The 22,202-nt window shown below is 40.3% G+C and overlaps 1 protein-coding gene across 3 annotated transcripts in view; it reads left to right on the top strand.

Annotated features, from left to right (window-relative positions):
* SYT1 (synaptotagmin 1) overlaps nucleotides 1-21,269 on the top strand; it is a 350,831-nt gene extending 329,562 nt beyond the window's left edge. For all 3 annotated transcript variants that reach the window (XM_061994205.1, XM_061994125.1, XM_061994045.1), the window contains 2 exons: nucleotides 15,457-15,590; nucleotides 20,209-21,269. In XM_061994205.1, the coding sequence (XP_061850189.1) occupies nucleotides 15,457-15,590; nucleotides 20,209-20,415 (341 nt within the window). In that variant the 3' untranslated portion in view covers nucleotides 20,416-21,269. The remainder of the gene's footprint in view (nucleotides 1-15,456; nucleotides 15,591-20,208) is intronic.
* The last annotated feature ends 933 nt before the right edge of the window (nucleotides 21,270-22,202 follow it).

Raw genomic sequence — 22,202 nt, 5'->3', positions numbered from 1 at the left:
TATGCATTCCCTCAACCATTCCTTATTTTTAAACCAAGACAACATGCTAGTTGACAGAATCTTACTGATTTTCTTCCCTTGAATGAGTACAAACATACATATCTTCTTTTTTATTGTTAGTCTACTACCATCTGCAAACCATCTCTCCTCTCAGAAGAGGGGGCAATATTTCTATGGGCAAAATATGATTTCTGCCACTATTTTTACAACCCTTTGAATTAAATCTGTGTGGGAGCCACCAGATTTATTTTGGTTGTGTGAGATGAGTTAGAAAAATGTTGGGGATATAGAATCATAGAATCATTACAGTTGGAAAAGACCTTGAAGACCATCGAGTCCAACCAGTCACCTCACAAGGCCGAGCCCTTCACTAAGTCAGATCCCTCAGCACTTCATGTATGTGTCTTTTGAATATCTCTAGGGGTGGTGACTCCGCCACCTCCCCGGGCAGCCTGTTCCAATGCTTAAAAAACCTCTCAGTGAAAAAGTTCTTCCTAGTGTCCAATCTAAACCTCCCCTGGCGCAACTTAGACCCATTTCCTCGTGTTCTATTATTCGTTACTGGAGAGAAAACATGACACTTTCCTACCCATTGCAACTGAAGACAACCATCACAAGTGACATGCAATGCTGCTAAGGCTGAAATACTGTTATTGCTCAAAAATGTATCCATCTCTATTTTTCTTGGCAACTCTCCAGACTGTTTTCTTTCTGTGAAATAACAGATGCTAAAAACAAAGCTCAGAACAGAAACCTGAATTTCAGAATGGAAACTCGGACCTTACGTGTACCTTGATTTTGTTGGGCATGCTGACATGCAGCAGGGCCTGTGCCTGTGCAATGTGAAACAGGGTGGAATGGTTGCAGTGTCAGCTGCAGGAGGGGCTGTGGCCAATTGCCAGGTGTGTGGGGCCAGTATATGGGTCCAGGCACCAAACCCCAGTGGTCCATCCTCTCTTTTAGGGTGGCATCTGGAGCACCTGCATTTTGTGAGCATCCATCACCTCACAGCACCTGCAATGCTGAGAGCAGAGCTTGGAGAGCCTTTACAGGGCAGTTCATTACACTTGGAGTGTAGCGGACTCCCAAATGCCATGCAATAGGAGTAAGACTTTCCCAAATTTTACATGCTATGTATTGCTGTGCCTTACAGCATGGCCCTCATTCATGCACAGCAAATACCAGATTTGTAGATTTCAATCACATCTACATGAAATTGCATCCTTTCACCAATACCATAATTTATCTTAGACACCCTCTCTAATAAAGTTTGCTTAAAATATATCCATGTACAAATAGAGAAGTGTAATAGCAAGTCCTATGTTCTGCTTCCACACACTGAAAGCTGAATTATTAGCAAAGCTTATACTTCAGCAGGTGAGATTTCCTATGGATTGCAAGGCTGATCACCAGTGAAAGAGTGATTGCAGCTATGATTAGGGGAAATCTTGGTGGAAGGGCCATATTGGCTGTAAACTGAAATTTATGTCAATAGAGCGAGAGCAATTTACACTGGCTCTGCTGCAGTATAATGATGCCTTTCCAGCCAAAAATAATGTGCTAAAAGCATTTGAAGCCTACCATTGATATGTATCTTCAGGTTATTTCACTCAGCAGCAAAAAAGAAATGTAAAGAAGAGGGTTTGCTCATATCTGCAAATCTGCTTTTGAGCTACACTTCAGTAGGAAGCACAATAAAAGTAAGAACAGATGAAGAAGCAGTCAGTCCTACTGCTTAGGATTTGTTTTCTAATTATTATTTATTTTGTTTCCTCAGTCACTTTGCTTTACTCATTTGGCTGTAAGGCAAACACGTTCCCTGTTGATTTATCTTTGCTCAGCCAGGGCCTTTTGCTACTTGGTTTGATTCCTAATATGGTAGTGACAGCAGATTTTGTCTGACTTCCAGAGGGCTCCTCCCGGCTCCTGGAATGCAGCAGGGAAAGAGTCCTGCGGAGACCAACAAAGATAGTTGTTGGATTTAGACTAATAAAGGCCAGAAAATGGGCTTCCCCACATGTGCTGAAATTTCTGCTTTCGATACTCTCTAAATCACTGCTTTTGTCTTGCTTTATGGTAACGCAAAGAATTGTTTCCCTGTTACCCAGCTGAGCATCCATCTCTGTCTGTCTTGATCACATCAAAAAACGTACTTTTCAGTAAGTTTGGAAAACACTTACTCCATCGTGGTAAAATTTTTGTTATACTAGTGTATGTCTTGAAATCATGCTGTCACAGTGTCAGTGGATTAAGTATAGCACAGAGGAATAACGTGCTATGGGACTTGAAAAAAAATGAGGATTTCCCCTTTTGTTTTGTTTTTCATACCTGTTTGATTCAGCACACTCAACTTTTCAGTGCTCTGAAATATCTACTGTCCATTATGGAAGAAAACTGATTTTCTTTTCTTTTTTTGCCTTTTAATGAAGTGCTCTTCAGGTAATAGTCTGTCAAACTCACCAAGTCTAGAAATGGCCTTTGCTGGTGACGTGCCAAACTCCAAAGGATTAAGTTCCTCCACCAAGAAGGGTCTTGAAAAGGTTAACGTGGAGCTGGAATTTAATTTCATTCCAAATACAGAACAATGGTGTGCAGTGACATGACTTTGTGATAAGCATTTGTTAAAGCTAAATCCTCCCTAAGCCCTGCAATTGTTTTCCTTTGTGCTAATGGCAAGCAAACTGGAGGTGCTCACTCTGTCTCTCTCTCTCCATCCTGAGGGTAATAGAAAGTCAACTTTATTGTTTGCTAAATCTGGCCTTTTTTTTTCTTTTTTAATTAAAACATCCATTCTCCTTAGGTCATTCCTTTTAACATTTGTGATCTTCGTTTCTGACAGGAGAATCTTTTCTCTTTTTGAAATTCACAAATCTAATATTATGGCTTGCTGATTGCCATTACTGGCATGCAGATTAAACAAAAGGAATCTGAATTATTTCTTGGTGATGGTCAGTGTCTGTCTTGCCTGTGCTTCACAGGCAAAGAGTAAGAGGTCTGTTGTCACCTATTTACTGACTAATGCAGGAAAGTGTTCACTAGGAGTTTACAGAGGAAAAATGAAGCCTGAGACTCCAGGGGAGCTGGTTGCTTCACCAGTGATTTTTAACAGGGGTTAGTTGCCTTTGAAAATGGATAAAATCTGGCAAACATTGCTTGAAAAGAGCTTAGTTTCTTTTTGAGCTAAGTTTTACTGAAATTATTTATATTCTTTATTATACACAAGTAGTACCTTGGAAGTGGTGACACCTTCCCTTTACTGTGGTTTCAGTCTGTAGAGTCCAAATAAAAACCCTTACCAGTTTCGTTCCTGTCATCATCTTCCTTCTCCCTTCAGGTAATATTCAAATATTGCTACTTTTGGTTCTGAGGAGCCAAAGGATTTCTGATTTCATACGTGCTTTTCAGATTCCTGGGTTATTTGCTTTTATTACAGATCATGATGCCTTGACTCTACATCAAGATCTCGTTTTAGTGGAGTAACATGAAGAAATATACCGAGCTGCCCAGATTCAATCTGGTTTGTCAGTGAAGCACAAGATCAGATTGCTTCACCACTTTTGTACTAAATTGGATATCTGCTGTATAAATTTGTTGAGGGTATCCAAGCTGAAAACTATCATGTGCTTTTGGAGTTCTGATAGGTTGTGTCACATCTGACTGCTTTTTAAACTAAAGTGGTGTACAGTAAGTGGTGAGCATGTCAGTCAAATATCCATTTGTGCCATTAAGTAGCTGGGACAATTTGAAGAAGAATTTGGGTACATTGGGGCATGAGCTATTGGCCATGTTATCAGAAATACTTCCATCTTTTACCCAATGTCAAGTTGTCTGTCCTCTTGTCTTATAGCAGGACTAATGTTGTTGGCAGCAAAGCGTTCTTGCTGCAGTTGCTGTTAGCCTTGAACGCTTGTTCTTTAGTCTACCTTGAATGTTAGTCTTTAAATACTTCCTGGTGTTATTCTTTTTTGTGACTCATCTGGGGAAAACAAACAAGTTAATTGTCTTTTCTACCTAGAACTTCAGCACTTGTATAACTCTTCAGTGGACATAATCTAGATGTTACTCTTGTCTGAGTAAAAATGTGCCTGAAGTTTCTGGTCATTGCTTCTCATTATGTGGAATCGACAGGAATGCGAGGAGGCATGCAGCCTCCCAGCCTTTCCTCTGCAAGTATCCGAGTTGAAAATCTGACCTTCAGGCTTTTCAAAACTGAGGGGTTTTTTGTGACACTGCAAAAAAAGGTTTTCACTCAGCTGTCATTTTTGAAAAACAGATATAACTTAGCTGAACTCAGTACAAACTGCTGATAAATTTAGCTTATATTGTAACTCCTCATACCAAGACTCAGATGGAGATTTTAACCATCCCAACAAAATCTGCTTTTGATCTTATTTTCTTTACTGTGATTAAATTGAATACAAAACAAAGACAGGTTTCCCAGCAATGTTGAGAAATGCCATGCAGAATAGCCCCTTCCACTCCCTGAGCAGATGCAATTCTTACCTTGTAGTATTCCAGGTGTCTTCTCACCACCAGCAAGCACATCAGCTGGGCTTGTCCTTAGCCCTTGCTCTGAACAGAGAGTAGGGAAAGGTTTCATTGGGTCTCTGTGTCCCAATAAACAAACGTGCAATGGCTTATTTTAGGTTTCATATATGGGATTGGTGATGTATGTGTTGAGGCAGTAAAGACTTTCACGCTACGAGTCACACTAAAATTAGGTGCCACAGATAACCTATAGGAATACCCCAAATACTTTCCCAAAAATGGACATTGGATGTGTTGGGGGACAGGAGAGAGGGGCACAAAGAGAGCTCTTAAGTATTTTCTCCAAGTAATTCTCAATGCATGTTTTGTAGGCAAAAAAGCAAGATTACAATCATGTGGCTCCCTCCTTCCATTTACTTTTTTTCCCTTAAAGCTCGAATCTAACACAATGAGGACTGATATTAAAAGAAATATTAACTTCTCAGGTAGAAAAAGCACTAGGAGTATTATTTACAATTGAGATGAAAACGGATGCTGATGGACTCTCTCCATATGCAGCCACTGATGAACGAATTGTAGTTTGAAAGTCTCGATATGCTCTTGAGATAAGTCTCAACCTTGATAACTAGGGTTGGTTTGGCAGCTGTAAAGAGTTCGGATCAGGCTGCTTTACTGGTAGTCACTGATGTTGTAAGACCATATGTTTTTTTTATTCCCTCTGTACTGCAGTATTCCTGCAGTATTAGCTCTCAGGGCTATTTCTAGTTTAATCATCTGAATCAAAAGCCATGTCTCTTTCATGTTGCCTAAGACTGAAAGCTTACCTGAAGCGGAAAAGCAGGTTATAAGGTAGCAGCAATAGATTTTTATTAAAAATATGGGATTTATTTTGCAGTATATTGGTTTGCATTTTTCTGGTGACTCATTTATATTGACTAAGGTAATTGGGTGTTTCCTACCCTTTCTGTCATACGCAGATAAAAGATCCCTCTGCTTTGCTTTTCTATTTTTGCTATCCTCTGCTTCTCCCAACTCACCTAAAGTTATTTTGGACTGCCAGGGTATGGAATACACAGTCACAACTGGGTTTGCTGCATTTGAAAAAAAAAACCCTCTCATGTGTAAACGATAAGATAGTTCAGTGGTTTTGATATGAGGCATTCTTTATCATGGCCTTTGTCTTCTTTTGAGCATGTTGCTTCTAACTCTGTGGGAGGGGATGCAGATTATCCTTTAGCAGAGTATATTAGTTTTTTTCCATACAAAGACAATCACAACACAGTAGTATCGTGCTGATGTGCAGTCAGGCTATAAAACCTTACTGTGTCAATGTTGACATAAAGAGCCCATAGCACAAAATGTATATCCTTGCTACAGTAAGTTGTAATACACTAGTTACACCAGGTTTTGGTTTTGATAGTGTTTCTCTGTGTTTCAGGGTTGAGTAATTGCTTGGAATGAATACTGGCACTCGGTCTGATGTGGTTTTCTTTATTACCCTGTAATATTGGAACTCTTATGTATCCTCAGTGCGGTTTAAGAATAGGACTTGTTTTGCCTCACAGCTGATGGGTTGCAGTGGGTTGGTGTTCAGGGGCAAAGGGAATATATTTATTATCAGTCAGTGGTTTATGAAGGGGAAAAAAATTATGACAACTGTTTTTCATGGCAGGTTGTTCCCTGCTGAACCACAGTCTCCATAACATTTATCCTAAGTAAAGGCGTCTCAGTGCTTGGCCATGGCAAAATATTCTTCTTTAATAGGTCTCATCTGTACTTCCTTCTCACTGTCATTCCTTCCCCTCAGTCAGTTCTCTCTATGAGCACAGCTTTTCACTACGTGACAGGGACTACATTTCACTCTTCCAGTTATTTTTGGGTGTCTGTCCTTGCCCTCGTCTCTGTGTAGCACAGTCATTTTGCTCAGGACAGTCAACTCAGCTATTTAAGCCTGAAAGCACAATGAAACATAACCATGCCAATAGAAATTCTTGACTAAACAGAATTTGTAGATCCCCCTGGGGTTCTTTAAGTCAAGCCCTCTAAAATCTTGATAGTCACACCACTACCCAGCAGCATCACCTACTGGGATTCCTAAAGTAGATGCCTTTCTACTATCATCTAGGATGCAGGCAAATAGCTACATGCCATAAATATCCACAGGAGCAGAGACCCAAAGATCATGATCATACAGGTAAAGTGGGTGAGGGCATTCAGAGAAGGAAACCTGACACCGGATTTCACTACACTGAGTAACTGAAAGAAGCCCAAAAAATCCAAGGTTCTCAGCAGAGCAGACTGAGAACCTGTTTTTCATATACTGTAACCTTGTCTCCCTCTCTCAAGAGACGGTAATTGTAGTTTCAGATCCCTTCAGTCCACAGAGAGGCCTGAAGAATATTTCTTAAATCTGCAATTAGTTGTTTTAACTTATCAGCAAGAGAGGGGGGGGAAGAAAAATACAGTGTTTAATTTGTTTCTTTCATAAAACAAAATAGATAAAGCCAAAACCACCCTAAGCTGGCAAAGCTTTAGGAAAACAGGGGAGACTTGAAGAGATGCAGTGTGATTCCCCTCCGTCACACTTTTTCCAGCTATGTAGAGGCAGCTGCCGACCCAGGTGTTTAGCCTTTCCACATTCCAGCCTTTGCCACCCGATGTTCCTCACGTGCTCATCTTTTCAGACTGATTTTTGAATTGTGGCCTCCACTTGGCAGCATGTACCTCAGAGTAAGGTAAGGCGGTTCTGTTGGGCGGTTCCCCAAATGTTGCTACCCCTCTCTGCATGGCCTTGTTAGCCAGCTCAGATCTGTAGCACTTGAAGGTACTCACTAACAATCTGCTGCAATACATCATTATGTACCTAGCTCCTGTTGTTTCCTGCTAAAACATCCCACATAGTCTGCTCTTTAACCTTGGGTTGTTTTGGGTTTTCTGTATTATGTGCTGCTGCTGCTCTCTCCACTCTTTTGCCTGTCATTATTCCTCAGTCAATGCATATTCCCCCCACCCTCCTCCCCAGTTCACTTGAGGACAATATTTTGAATCTCTCTAAGCCTCTGTGCATTATCTTTCAGTATTTTCAGTACCACCAATTTAATAAATATAAATTTAATTATTTTTTTTCTATATATCATCAAAAGCCATTACATAAATTCAACCTCAGCTGTCTGCCAGAATTTGCTGCCTGAAGTATTGCCACTTTGTTTTCGTTTCTGTCTGAATTCCTGTACTGGAGGGTCTGCCTCTATAAGCAGCTTAATAGTTAATACCTTTCCACATCTCAATGTTAATGCCTCCCTGAGTTGCCATTGTAGTCTTGCTATTTGTATACAAGTATGACATAGTACAATATGCTTTTTAATTTCTCTATTTGTTATGTAAGATTGCAGGTGCACTTCACCAGTACGTTGAAGTTTTAAAATACCATCCTGGCTTTCCCTCTTCTAATTGCATTCAAGCTTCATCAGCAGTCAGTTCCTCCTCTTTTGGTGCCAGTACAGGAGAGCAAGTTTTATTGCTTTGATGCTCGTAGTTTCCATGTAATCACATTTATGAAGTGCTTGGTTGAGTTGCTTTGCTTCACCCCAAGAGTATTCTGTGTTTACCCACAGCCAAAACTCAAGGTGCATTTTCCTGTTGGTTCAACCCACATTTGATGCACTTTATAAAAACTGCTTGTTTTGCCTGTGTGTAACTGCTCTGAAATGAAATGCTTGGATGCAAGAGAGACAGATCAGCTGCCCTTGTTCTGGCAGCAAACTTAATCATAAGCTCATGAGCACTAATTTCTGCTGTTTTTAAACAAGAGTTTTGGCTGCTTCTGTTTTCTTCAGTTTTCTGCTACTTTCTCCATCTGGTGCTGTAACATTTGTTGTTATGTTCCAGTTGGAAGCACTGTGGGTGCAATTGGATGAATAGCCTTTAGGCCATTGTGAGCATTTCTGTTTTCACTATCAACTCTAGCAACCTGAGTTTGGGATCCTCAGGTGAGGGAATCGTTGGCTCACTGTCAATTTTACAGCACCTTCTTCTTCCCAAGGCTCCCTGGTTCTTTGTATCTAGCATTTCAATAGCAACATCAGGTTCACCTAACTGCAAAACAGTGAAGAGTTGTTATTTTGAGAGTACTTTGCTATACTCTCTGTTTAACTAACTTTGTTACAGGCAGACTGTCATTAGTTCTTAGGAATCTCAACCCCTTCTTCCCCATTATAAATGGATTATTGGACTCCATTATTCCTATATGTCTCGTGTTATTGAACATGAAGTTACAAATGTTTTCATTTATAACTTACCCTGCCTTACAGCAGCTTCTTTTAAAGATACTGATGGAAATACGTAATCCAAAGTCATTTATGATATGTAATACGAACAAGAGAGGGCTCGATGAGGCCTGATGAGGAGTGTACTCATTTGTGTCTATGCTGTGTCTGGAGCAGTTTACCCATGGGGCATTAGGTAGACACTACCAAGTGTTAATGTGTCTTTTTAACTAAGTTTGTAGCTATGAGGGGCCACTCTGGCAGCCCATCTGGGCAGCTTAGGATTTCTCAGCTGCATCCATGGCCAGTACTCTACTGGATGGTGTTGGGAGAATCTCCCAGGAACACTGCTCAGTCCTCAGAGTGTTTATTAAAATGATTTTGAAAAGTGTTTTGCTGTGGTCCGGACTGGATTAGACACTACACAGGAATCTACAGCAAATACTTTTGCTACCCATCTTTCCCTTGTGTATTGATCAGGTACAGCCTACAGCGAAAAATTTGGCCCATAACATCAAGTAATCTACAGCCCGGTGGGGTTATGGAAACTATGATGAGGTCCCAAGTAGCTAAATATGAACATTAGCAGGGGACTGGACATTATGTAGCAAATAAACTTTAAAAAAAAATCAACAATCCTGTTTTCAAGGAAATGTGATAAGAAAAAAAAAGCACCAAACAAACCACAAACCCTACATTTAGGCCATAAGAATTGCTTCTAATGAAAGTGTTTTCCAATGTTTTCATTGAGACATCATCTGCTCTTTAAAAATGACATTCCAACTTTGATTTGCTTGTTTGTGGAGGAAGATAGAAGGCCCAACAGCTTATGCCAATGATTGTGAACTATATTTTTAATGTAATCTAGAATGTACCAATGCATTTGTGCTCCTTCTTAGTAACTGTACCTTATTCCATTTCTTCCCCAGATAAGACTTTTTTACCCCTCTGACTTTCCTTCCTGTTGAAGCTTTCCATTCATCTGAAAACTACTAGTTTAGACAATGCAGGCACAATATCACTCTAAACTTATTATTTCAGAGACGTTCCATTATCTCCTCTCATTCATACATGAATAAATGGAAGAAAAAAAAGTCAGGGCAAATTATCCGTTGCCCGGCCACCACAGGCATCGTGTGAATCATCCCCCTCTTGGGAGAAAAGGATTTGTGTGACAACAGAGGGAGCACGTCCCACGGGCCTTGGGAAAAACCAGCAGATCTGTGGGAATTTCCAGGAAAGTTCATCCCATTTTATTCTGCTCCTGGAGCCCCACCACTTTCCACAGCACAGCTCTGGCAAGTGCTGCTGTTGCTCTCCAAAGGCAGAAACAGGTATGCACGTATTGCTGATGCTGCTGGCCCTCGTCTGGCTCTACAGAGAAGAAATTTGTTTGCTCTAAAAATTGCTATTCTCTCTGCTGCCCACTCCTGTGAGCCAAAAAAGTTTCATCTGAAGGGTGCTTGCATAGAATGGGAACAGGTTAAGGGTGCAATATTAGATCTAGCACTGCTCCAGTTCTTGTCTAAGCCTCTGGCTTGGCCTTTCCTCAGCTTTTCAACCTGCTGCCTTGTTGCAGGATGAGAGTGATGATCACTCTTTAGCATGGAACAAATGATCCACCCTCCAAGTCACCTCTGTCCTAACCACATTTTCAGAGTCATTTATAAGGCTACATTTCCAATCCTGATTTTCTTTACTTCTTGGTTCAATTTCCGAGCTCTTCAGGAATTTGTTTGGCTTCCCAAAATGGAAATTGCTGTCTGCTGGCACCTTTGCTCTAAATGTCAGTGATGTGCACTTTGACACGAGTTTGCCATTAATTTTACTTCTGGTGGGGAAAAAGATGTGTTAATTAGCACCCAGTTATCCTGAATGTTTTGAAGACAAAAAATACAGCTGTAGGTAATTCTGGCACCATGTTTCTTCTCAGTTTCTACATTTCAGTTGAGAACATCTTATTATAGTGTTTTGTCATACGAAATTTTATTCAGCTAAATCTATGACTATTTTGTTCTGGCTCTATTTTTTTCTTACTAATCATGTTAGGCTTACTCGAGGCTTGTCAAGGTTTTTCTCTGATGGCATAGCATAGAGCTGTGTGGGATATTTTTCTTTAAACCCTTAGACTCCCCCCACCTGCAGGCTCAGGACTGTAATTGCACACCCAATCAATTCCAGTGTTATCCCTGTAGCGTTTTTCAAATCTGTCCGCTTCTATAGGTGCTTTATTTTCCCATTTGTATTAGATTACAGAAGCCTTAAAAATATTTAACAAAGATGGGAACCATCCTTATGCTTTCACTGAGAATATACCATTGAAGCAAAAACATCCCAAGCTGGGTATGTTGTTGACATTTTTCCGCCGAAGATCCATACAGTTGCATCCATGTGTGCTGAATTCTGTCCTGCCTTGGTGGAAGATGATTTTTCAGTAACTACTGACCCCTATAACAAATTTTTAATCGTGAAATCCACTGACAAATAGCCCTCCTCAAGTTTCACCTTTTCCTCAGATATTAGCCACAATTTTCTTCTTTAAAGTGTAGTATTTTTTTCAGCCATTAAGTTTGCTTAAACTTAAGGGAAACCTCTCATAATGAAGTACGTCTTGTCTACAACATGATGATAATGAACTAGCCGTTATTTTAAGAGGGTTCTAATTGTATGTACACGCCTCATGGTCCAAACGACTCCAGAAGTCTTCAGCTGACATTACATACCATTGCAGTCAGCTTTTAAATACTGTATTGGCATCTTACTGCAAAGTTCAGGAAAGCAAAATGTGTCAGCTGGTCCCCCAGTGCTTTAAAAGCTGTTCAGCTAGCCTCTCTTGAGACATTGCTGTGAAATCTACAATGCACAATTAGTTATGAATTTTACATCTCTTTAGCATTCATGGGTAGACTGTTAATGAGGGAATAAATAGCAGAATTTTATTTAATCCCACACATTGCATAAAATGAATTATTAAGCAAGAGACATGCAGCCATTCTGTCCCCTTCAGCAGAAGGATATCTGTAGTGCTCTGGGTGTAACATCCCTTCTTCGAGACAGATGAGTATGGTCCATCCACAGATATCTGTGGATGTGATGTGGACCTACATCCTTATTAATTTGAAAGGAGTAAAACTGGAGTCCGAACCAGAGTGATATTCACCTCTTCTAACCTGAAATTTCTTCAGTGTCACTGTTTACATGAAAGTGAATAGGCTGTCTTCTCTCAGCGGAGAGAAATGTTTTGGGGTGCAATTTATTTGACCAAAGACAGCTATTTACTCTGGAACGAGATAACTATCCAGAGCACATAAAGAGAAATGCTTATTTATTTTCATTGGCATCAGATGTAGATGTTTCCACTTAGTCAATTCTGCCCTTTATGCCCAGGCTATGCACTTAACAGACAATTTATCATTACTGGGCTGTAATATCAATTCTCTCATCTTCACTAGTCTCACTTCTTCAGTGAGACTATTTACATATTAAAGTATTACTCAGCATGAGTAATGGTGCCAGCACTAAGGTTATGTTGCAAGTAGAGAGATGTTTTCATTAGCACTAAACCTTATCTCAGAAAAAATCACTGGAGACTGGCACTTCCCAGAGGTTCAGCTTCCTTTTGATTATCCTCTCTTCTTCTAATAATTGACTCCAAGAAGTTCAGCTTCTATTATTTGGTGGAAATGTCTTTTTCAGAGATTTATTCATGAAGCTGCAAGTCTGTGCCTAGGTATCAGGTTGTCTGTGCAAGCAAATAGATTATTGGAGAGTTGAGGAAGTTAGGGATAACGTCGTGGGATAGGGAAGATAATGCACTGGGGGAGGGAAGGAGAGAAAGGGGCTTGTATATGAGATGTAGATAGAGGAGAACTAGGTAATAAGACCAGGATATTTAAAGAAATAGGAAGTGGATGTACAACCTAAGGAGAAAAAGCTCAGTTAAAATCTCTAACAGCCTGTCCACTTACTTGAGCTGGGCACCCCATCCAGATTTGAAATGTTTATGTGATGAGTAAACTTATTTAGTACTTTCCTCTGAAACTAGAGGAGGAACATGATTTCAGTTAGGTGGCATTCGGTTTGGATTAGTGTGACAATTTCACCATTGGATGCAGTCAGATCACACGTGATGCCCCCTTCTGCACTCCCTGCCACTGACAGGTCTGCACTACAGTGACAATGTGGTACCACTTGAGTCTTTCCTAGGAAACAACTGGCACTTGTCTGAGCCTAACTCAATCCCCAGGCAGACAAAACTGAAGCAGCTGATCAGGGAATGAAAGAGAAATCACAGAAACCTACCTTCTGGGACTTCTCCCGTGGCCATGAGTTATCTGTGATCAGATTTTCCTCTAATACTAGCATGAAGATAGAAACTCTAGAAAGTCAATAGAAGAAAATCATTTCATGTGAACATACTCATGGACCCCAAGCATTCACATGCACAGGAATTCTAGGTTAACTACATTTTTCTCCAAAATATGGAATGTTTATCAAGATAGGAACATATCTGCATTGTAAAATAAATCATTATTGTACAGTCCCTTATGAGCATATGAATAATCTTCGAACCTGTATATATTGTCTGTGCACAAGCACAGTAAAGGATTAGTTTATATCAACTGCATTTATTTTAATATAATTCTTCAGCTCTAATCCCCTTAATAATAATGTGTTACTGTACTGTTTAGCCTCCCAGCTCATTCTAGTTACTCGAATTATGTTTTAACAGCGTCTTATCTCATTTCCATATCTTCACACTCTACCACTGGCTCCTCAACTACTGAACTTTCTTACTGTATATTAGCTAAAACATCATTTTTGTGCATTTGGCACAAAAATTGTGCATTCAGCATGGAGCCTTAGCAGAAGTAATGAGGTAGATGAGCTTTTCTGAAGTATCAAGTAACATTGAAGGAGTCCAGATTGGCTTGTTTTCTGCCTTCAAAACCCTGTGTGCAGTGATGTTGAACTTAGCATTGAAAAAAGAAATAGACCTCTCTTGGCTTTTTGCTAGCATTTCTGTTCTTCACATGATAGTTCTTAATTCATATATTGTGCAGCCAAAAGGAACCCCTGCAATCCCCTGTCTAGCCTCGAGGATAAACCTACCCAGTTTTAATTTCTGTTTGAACTTGAGTCTTTTGAGGGAGAAGGAATCTTAACCCTCTGTAACAGAGAGTTCATGACAGCTATTCCAGCTGTTTCAGCCTCACTATTGAAGTACATCCTATTTCTTAGAATTTGTCTAGTTTCTTCTCACAGCCATTGGATCTTACTATAGCCTTGTCTGCTGGCTTGAAGAGTCCATTATCAAAATTATGCTCCCTTCAGAGGTACTGTAGAAAGTGATATTTTAGTAACTTCACTGTCCCAAACTCCTAGGTCTTCCACAGTAAGTTGTAGCAAAGGTAATTACTCTTAGATATTCTGAAGATAAATTTCATTGCAGAGCCAAAAATCATGGCTTGCATATAATGATAATGTCTAATTTCAGTGTTTATTTGTCTTTCTTCTGTGGCTCCATCCTTTTCTCAGGAAGGAAAGAAGAAGCCTTTTCCTTTGGTAGTTTGTCTTCAGGTCCTATTAATCTATGCTTAATTTATAGCTGGCTGGCATTTTTGTAGTTCCTGTCAGCCCACCAGAGGAAAGGCTTCCCTTGACTTACATCACAGTTCAGCTGCTTAAAGCTAAGAGAGTACCTCCCCAAATTTTGGTGACAGCACCGTGCAGGTTGTTGAAAAGGATGAGCTTGAGATGCTTCAAATGGTGCTTCGCGGTAGGCCTAAACAGACAAATAAGTGAGCTCAGGTAAAGGTACTGCTAGTTAACGCTACCATGGAAGATCTGCTATATCATTCTCTAGGTGGTAACATGGCTTTTGTAACAGATTAAGGAGTGACAGTGCCATTGTTTTAAGGAGGCAACATTTCCACTGAAACTATAACAAAAAGTACCACTTTTTGGCATTAACAGCAATGAGAGTTTGTCTGGCATGAGGAATACCTGAATGCTAAATCACTTCTGTTACCTCACCATCAGAAGTTATACATAATAACACTGGGAATTCAGTGGAGAACCACAAAAATGATTAATGATTTACACTAATACCATGGTCCATACCTTACTGTAGCTGCATGTAGCACTAAGGTAGAGGACTGGTGTATAAGGGGCCAGGTCCCTTCCTGCCACACAGTCTGCCCTTGTGCCAGACCCACAGACACCCCACTGTCAGTCGCAGGCTGTCAGGGAGGTAAGAGGACAGGAAAACCTCAGTGCAGCTCCAGTCCAAGGAGTGATGTGAAGATTTGCTGCCCAGCTGAGCCCTGTGCCTACCATGTGTGCATTCAGCAATGCTCATGACTCCTCAGAAAACCACTCCATAGCCCCATTGCTAAGAAATGGTTGCAGTAAATAAATAACGTCAAAATAAAAACATTTCCAGGATGGGTGGACGAGCTATGTGGAACAAAGTTAGGTGGGAATTTACCCCTCATTCTCAATACTAAGGAGGTAATGGAATGAATATTTTGTACCTTTTTCCGCCAGGAACACTTCACAATCGTACAGGAGTTTTTCTGTAGTGGAAATTAGGACTTAGTTTAAATACAAGCTGTTTGTTGCTAAGGGATTTTCTTTTTTAATCAACTCTGTAGAAAACACACTGAACTACCCTTCTTAACTCTGCTTCTTGATTATTTAGATCCCTATGTGAAGATCCATCTGATGCAGAATGGTAAGAGGCTGAAGAAGAAAAAGACTACGATTAAAAAGAACACTCTGAATCCCTACTACAACGAGTCTTTCAGCTTTGAAGTACCATTCGAGCAAATTCAGGTAATGTCAAACAGTGTTCTGGCTTCCCTCTGCATTCCATTTCTCAGCCCTTATAAATATTTAACAGGAATCTTGTTAATTATCACGTGTGCGTGCCTTCATTAGCACCTAGGTGCCAGCCCTGTGCTATATGAGATGAGTGTGACTGCTTCAAGAAGGAGATGATAAAACGCACAGTACTTCTGAAGCTTTGCTTCATCAGTGAGAAATGGATAACTGACATTTTCTGTTAACAGAAATGATTCTGAAAAAAAAACACACCCCATGGGGAAAAGGCAAAGGAATGTGCCAGCAAAAAAGTATAGGAATAAAAGAAGAGGCATTTATAGCATTTTTTCCCCCAAATTATTTGAAATAATAAATTGGCATCATCGGTCAAATTTGTGCTCCTTCTGCATTAATTGGTTCTGTTGGTTGAAGGCATTGCAGCATCTCCCTCTTACGTAAAACACGTAGTAATTTGATCACAGCTTTTTTCCAGTTATCCACCCTGCCATGAAAACTTTTTCAGTGATTCCTACGTCTCTTGGAAAAGGACCTTTTTGAGTGTTGGGGTTCAGTACTGCCGTAGCGCTTCTCTTGGCGCTTCAGGGGAGCTACAGCAGTTATCCGGGTGCTGCTCCCGGAGAGTTCAGTCCCTAAAATTAGGAGGCTCAGAAGTCAGCACAGTGAGCTGGAAGTCACCTACATTAGCAGTGGGAACTACCAGGACAAGGCTTTTTTTTCTTTTTCAGGGACTCAGTTTACCTACTGAGAGGCAAATCATCTCTCATTCCTGAGAGTGAGTTTTAACTTCTGGTATTGACTAGCCTTTCCTCACAAGAGATAAACTCTTAACCGTCTCAGGAGGCATGTGGGAAACCTGCATCCAATTCACCTTCCTCCCTAAGTTAATTTAAACACATACCTCCATTGTCATAAGCAGGTACTTTTGTCACTTCTGCCTCTGGCTTGTGTTGGGAGTGCAACACTCATTTCTGCATAAATAATATTAGTGGCCACAGGGCATTGTATCATCTGTTAGTTGGGTGGCTCACTTGGAAAGGGAGAGACTTGGGTCTCTAGTCTGTTCTAGGTGAATGTAAACCACACAAAGATCAGCTGGGACAGGCCTCCTCCTGTTTTTTAGAGACTTAACAATTAGTGTTAAACTAATTATTTTGCTCACTTGTCAGAGCATTCATTGGCAGGGAAGATTTATTGTTTTAAATATCCTCAGAAGGGAAGAGAACTGCATGCTGGCTTCCCACCTCCCTATGGAGCCCTGTGACCGTGCAGATGTTAAGCAAGACGGTAGCTTTTGTGGATTGGGCTGAGTGTGGAAAGTGCTTTCAAGGGCCTACCAGTTCGAATGACCATAAGTAGTTTGGGAATACATCCTTTTGTGGCTTGTAAGAGAGGTCTAGCTATAAGGTAGGTGCCATGCTGCTTGTAGTTTAAATGGCCTGGGACAAATTGGGAGCCTCATCTTGATTAGGTGAGAGCATGGTACAGGTTTGGGGGATTTTAGTAGCAACTGTACTGGAGAGAAGCCCGGGAGCCAAGGCTTACATATCAACTAAAGCTGTGTGCTTGGATTTATTGGCTTGTTACCAACAAAGATAATAAAACTAGACAAGGTGAGACAGTAGGAATGGTTATTAGGATGCATGACCGGCCCATTTAGAGTTTCATCATGCCCCAGAGCATGTACAGGTGTCTATGGACTGTAGGAATCAAAAAGTAGGAAATCTAGTGGGGCCTAATTCCCATTGATTTTAATGAAACTCAGTCAGTGCACTTGTGTAAGATCTCATAGCAAACATCAAAGACCCAGAGGCAAAAAAAGATGAATCAAATCAAGCCTCTCTGGCAATTTAGGCAGCGACAGGGCCAGAGAACTGGAATGGGCCTCTCCAAGTTTTCAGATCTGAGCTTTGGCATGGTTTGGTGCATTCTGTAGGTACCTGGCCATTTTGCTTTTTTACCCTAAGTCAGTTTTGCAAGATGGATATAGGCCCTTTAAAAAGCATTGTGGTTTAGCTGTTTGAATTGGGGCGGGGGGAGGAGTTTAGTATTAGAATGACTTTTATAGCAATTTGCTTCAGTGTACTATAGCTATTTACTTCAGCCTCAAAATCTGTAATTATGGACTTTGGTCACATGCCAATGTATTTTGGATTTAGTTATGAAAGATGATATTTAGGAGTTATTGCATTATGGTTACTATAGCGATTTTATCATTAGAAAAACACATTTTAAATGTTGTTTGGACTTAATGTGGTAAGAAGCACTGCAACTTTTGGGTAATTCATGTAAAAGTCATTAAGCAAACTTTCACCATCAAAAAATCCCCAATTATACTAGTTTCTTGATGGTTGGAGAGTGAAGATGAGTGCTCATGGAGGGAAAGGAGCTCAGTAGCAGTACATTGTGCAATTTTAAATGGACCAAACATTAGCATTTTCAACAACTTAATAGTGACTAATGGATTCTGGCTCTTGAGGGAGAGAAAGTGATGTCTTTAGGGTATTAGGAGAACACCACTGGGAAGTCAAATCCTGTTGCTACAGGCAGATCCAGCACATGTTTTGCCACATGAACAGACTGCCTCCATAGGTAGCAACATCTCCAGGCCCTTACAGTCCAAAGAATGATTAATCGTGCCAAGGAAACTGCTAATCAAAGTATTTCTTAGCAGAGATGGTGCTTTATACTAGCACCTCTTGGGTTTTGCAGTCCAGCTGTTCCTTTAATACAAAAGCAAAGAGATGCTCACATTTCTCTATAGGTTTAAGCCAGAGACCACAAGGTGAAAATCATTTCAGAGTTAATCATCTGAGCTAGCTGTTCTTGCATCTTTATAAAGCACAGAAGAGGGTCTTTTGTTTACAGTACTCGTTGTCTTATGATTAACACCCCAACAGAAACCCAAAAAAAACCGACGGCAAAATCCAAGCTTCTAGGTAGAGCAGGCCACTAGTTTTGTTTTGTACTGTAAAATAATAGTCTCACGCTTAGTTTTTTATATCTGTGATTGTACCATGCATCTAAAACATAAATGTTCATTTGGAGAGAGACCATCAATATTAAAAATGAGTGTATTGCAAAACAGCAACACTGAAACATCATTTTGGCATCTAGAAATACTTGCTTCAGGATATTGTCTTTTATCGTGAGTGCTCTGGGGAGAGGGAGTCTTGAGTTTGATGTACACTTTTGTCATCAGCAACTATATAAATACTTTAGTGCCTGTTGGAATCATCTCCTTCTCTGGCTCAGTGAATTGTGCAATCTTGTAAGGGAAGGAAACTCTATAAAATAGACTTCATGAGCCTGGTCTTGCAGATATGCTTAAAGGAGGCTGTTACTTCCTATTGCAAGCACTAAAATTAATCGTTCTAGTACGAAATTCAGATTATATATGTATTTAAAGCCTTCCATTTTAATTGAGAACGAAAGATTTTTATGGCAGAAATGTGTTTCAGGACATTTCTTCTTCCAATTCAGGAAACTCACATTGCAATAAGAAATCATGTGCATTTATCATGGGATAGAGAAGAATCAGGAAAAGAACTGTATGTTCACTTTTAAAAAGAAAGCTCTCTAAGGAGAAGCATTTACAATTAGTAAAACCAGCCCAGGGCTGTAAACATCTTGAGTGCTGTTGGGGAAGAACACCACTCCACTGAAGGAAAGCTGTGCTCTTTCGACAAATATTAACGACCTGGAGAGGAATGAGCACGTGCACGCGAATGCACACACAAATGCCTGGCTGGAACATCACCTCCCAGTGTGCCACAGTCTAAGTGAATGGAAAATTGTCTATGAGCTGTGACAGATGGGCTTGTGCAGACTTTGTGGGAATAGTTTAACCCTCTTTACCAGAGGTCACCATTGCTACAGCAGAAGTGGCACTCGAACGTTGGCTCAGCCACGGGCAGCACTGGTGTGTCAGAGCCCTGAAACAGTGGGCTTTATAGTTCTTTCCAGCTCCCCTGAGTATGCAGCCTGCTTTCCAATCTCCTTTATAAATATATATATATATATGTGCACATGCATATACTCACACAGAGATGAGTGTGTGTATGAAGTAGCTAAGGGCTATCTTCTGAATTTACCTGAAAACAAATAACTGATTAGCATGCTGGATGGCTGGGTGAGAGCTGTTTAAAACTAGAAAAGGAATTAACGGAGAGTATGATGTTGGGTTGGGGTAGAACTGTTTCTGAATTTTAATTGCTAAGTTATTTACTTTAACAATAATTATGTGTTAAATTGCACTTCTTTTTAATTAGATTACCTTAACATCTCCATTGTAGCCCTACAGAATTCCAGCAGTCTAACTAAGCTGTTATCTGTCAAAGGAAAAAAAATGAACCTCAATTACCACGTGAAGCTCTTCAGTGCAAGGGGGCATGTTTCAAGTTAACAGGGAGGCTGTGAACTTAATTTTATATGTAAGGCTCAAAAGAACCAAAGACAAAAGTTTGAATTTAGTTCTCACTGGGTGAACCTGCTCGGCTGTCACATACTTACCCTCTTCATGAAGGCTCTTGTTGTTGTCCATCCCAAGATTCATCCCCGCCCACCTTCCCCTTCCTGTCGTTCTCACTGGTCTTTCTCTGTCTCATTGTAGAAAGTGCAAATTGTTGTGACTGTTTTGGACTATGACAAGATTGGCAAGAACGATGCCATCGGGAAAGTCTTTGTGGGCTACAACAGCACCGGAGCTGAGCTGCGGCATTGGTCAGACATGTTGGCCAACCCCCGGCGGCCCATTGCACAGTGGCACACCTTACAGCCCGAGGAGGAGGTAGATGCCATGCTGGCAGTCAAGAAGTAAATGAAATCAAATTAAAGTAAATTATGAAGAAGAAGAAGAAGCCTTTCTGCATTTGCCCACATAGTGCTCTTTAGCCAGTATCTGTAAATACCTCAGTAATATGGGTCCTTTCGTTTCCAGCCATGTGTTCCTGACACAGATCAGTTGTACTTTTAAATTCCCATTTTAATTTGCACAAATTTAAATGTAGAGAGCCCTCTAAAGGAGCTTCATTTCACCACTGCCCCCCTCAAAATCTACTCTTCTTTTAAGCAATATGATGTGTAGATAGAGCATGACAGAAATTATTTATTGTATCACACAGTTGTATATATACACCAGTATGCTGAGAATTTATTTCTAGTTTGTGCATTTGTATGTTGTAAGCGTTTCCTAATCTGTGTATATCTAGATGTTTTTAATAAGATGTTCTATTTTAAATTATGTACATTGACTGAGATATAGGAGAGCTGATAATATATTATAAGGTAACTATTGTATCGTCTGCATTCCAGAAAAAAAAAAACAAAACAAAAATTCCAACTTGTAAGGCACTAGTAGTGTAACACTGACATCTTAAAGGACAACTTAAATCTGAGCTTTCAACTGGACCATCCTAAAAACACGCGACGCGTCCACAGTGAATCTTGGAGGGGCAAATCCAATTGGGTAGACTTCTTGCACAGGCAACTTAGCATGATCTGAGCAGCTCCGTGGCTGACCTCAAGGAGATGTAGCCAGAAGCCAGGATATGATTTTTTTGTATATATTCCAAAGCAAACACGTAACAGACTGAAGTGGCTTTAGATGGAAAGTTGAGGAAGCAGTTCCATGGGAGGCAACGGTTTCATCTAACATACAAAGACAGACCATTGCAGAGGTTGTTCAGGGAGGGAGGGAAGGGAGGGGGGAGACGCAGCAGTAGAGAAACGCTGCCATGAAAACATGAGTAGCTCTCCGTTATCACCTTTATACAAAATTTGCATACTGTGAATTCCATCCACAATTTCACATTATAATGAGTTTGCACATTAGACTTTGTAACAAAATATTTTATTATACTAACTCAGATTAGAAGGAATGCAGAATATTTTTTAGACACAGCCGTGTGAGTTTATTATACGAAATAGTTTCATGGTAAACAGACAGTATTGTAATCCCATCAGAAGATGACAAAGTTTAGCCATAGTTCTAAATGCACTTCAAAGTAAGCCAAAAGAGAACAGCTAGTGACCTTTTATATACTATTTATACTTAAGTTTTAATTTGTCCTTTAAAAAAAAAAAAGTGAAAACAAAGAACAAGTTCTAGAAAACTGAAGCAACCTCTTCTGTATACTAGATGCTCGTTTCAGGAGGAGTTTTTAAATGTTTTCAATGTTATTATGTAGTAAATGGCACTATTATGAAGCTATTAGTCATTCCATAAGAGTCTTGAAAGACTGCTCTGTGTATCACTGTGACTGCCGTGTGTGCTTAGAAATGTAGTTTTCTCAGTGGATAGCAATCAATTTATTCCGTAGTGATATTGTAATAATACTGCCATTCCCTTCTACTGCACTGCCGAAGGAAGCATAGCACAAGCAGTTCTAGTTACTATGGACCAATTTAGAACTGGAGAGCTATGCAGGGGACAAGGATGCTATATTGACCACACAGCATTTTGTCAAACCCTGTGCAATACTCAACATTTCCAACCTCCCCTCACCCTTCCCCACCTCACTCCCACCTCCCGCCCCGGCTTTACTGTAGATAGCCATCTATACAGCTAGCCAGCATGTCATCTCAGCTTGTACCATCTCATCAAGT

This window comes from Colius striatus, chromosome 1, assembly GCF_028858725.1.
Source record: "Colius striatus isolate bColStr4 chromosome 1, bColStr4.1.hap1, whole genome shotgun sequence".
Lineage (NCBI taxonomy): Eukaryota > Metazoa > Chordata > Aves > Coliiformes > Coliidae > Colius > Colius striatus.
This window is presented reverse-complemented; position numbering and strand designations above follow the sequence as displayed.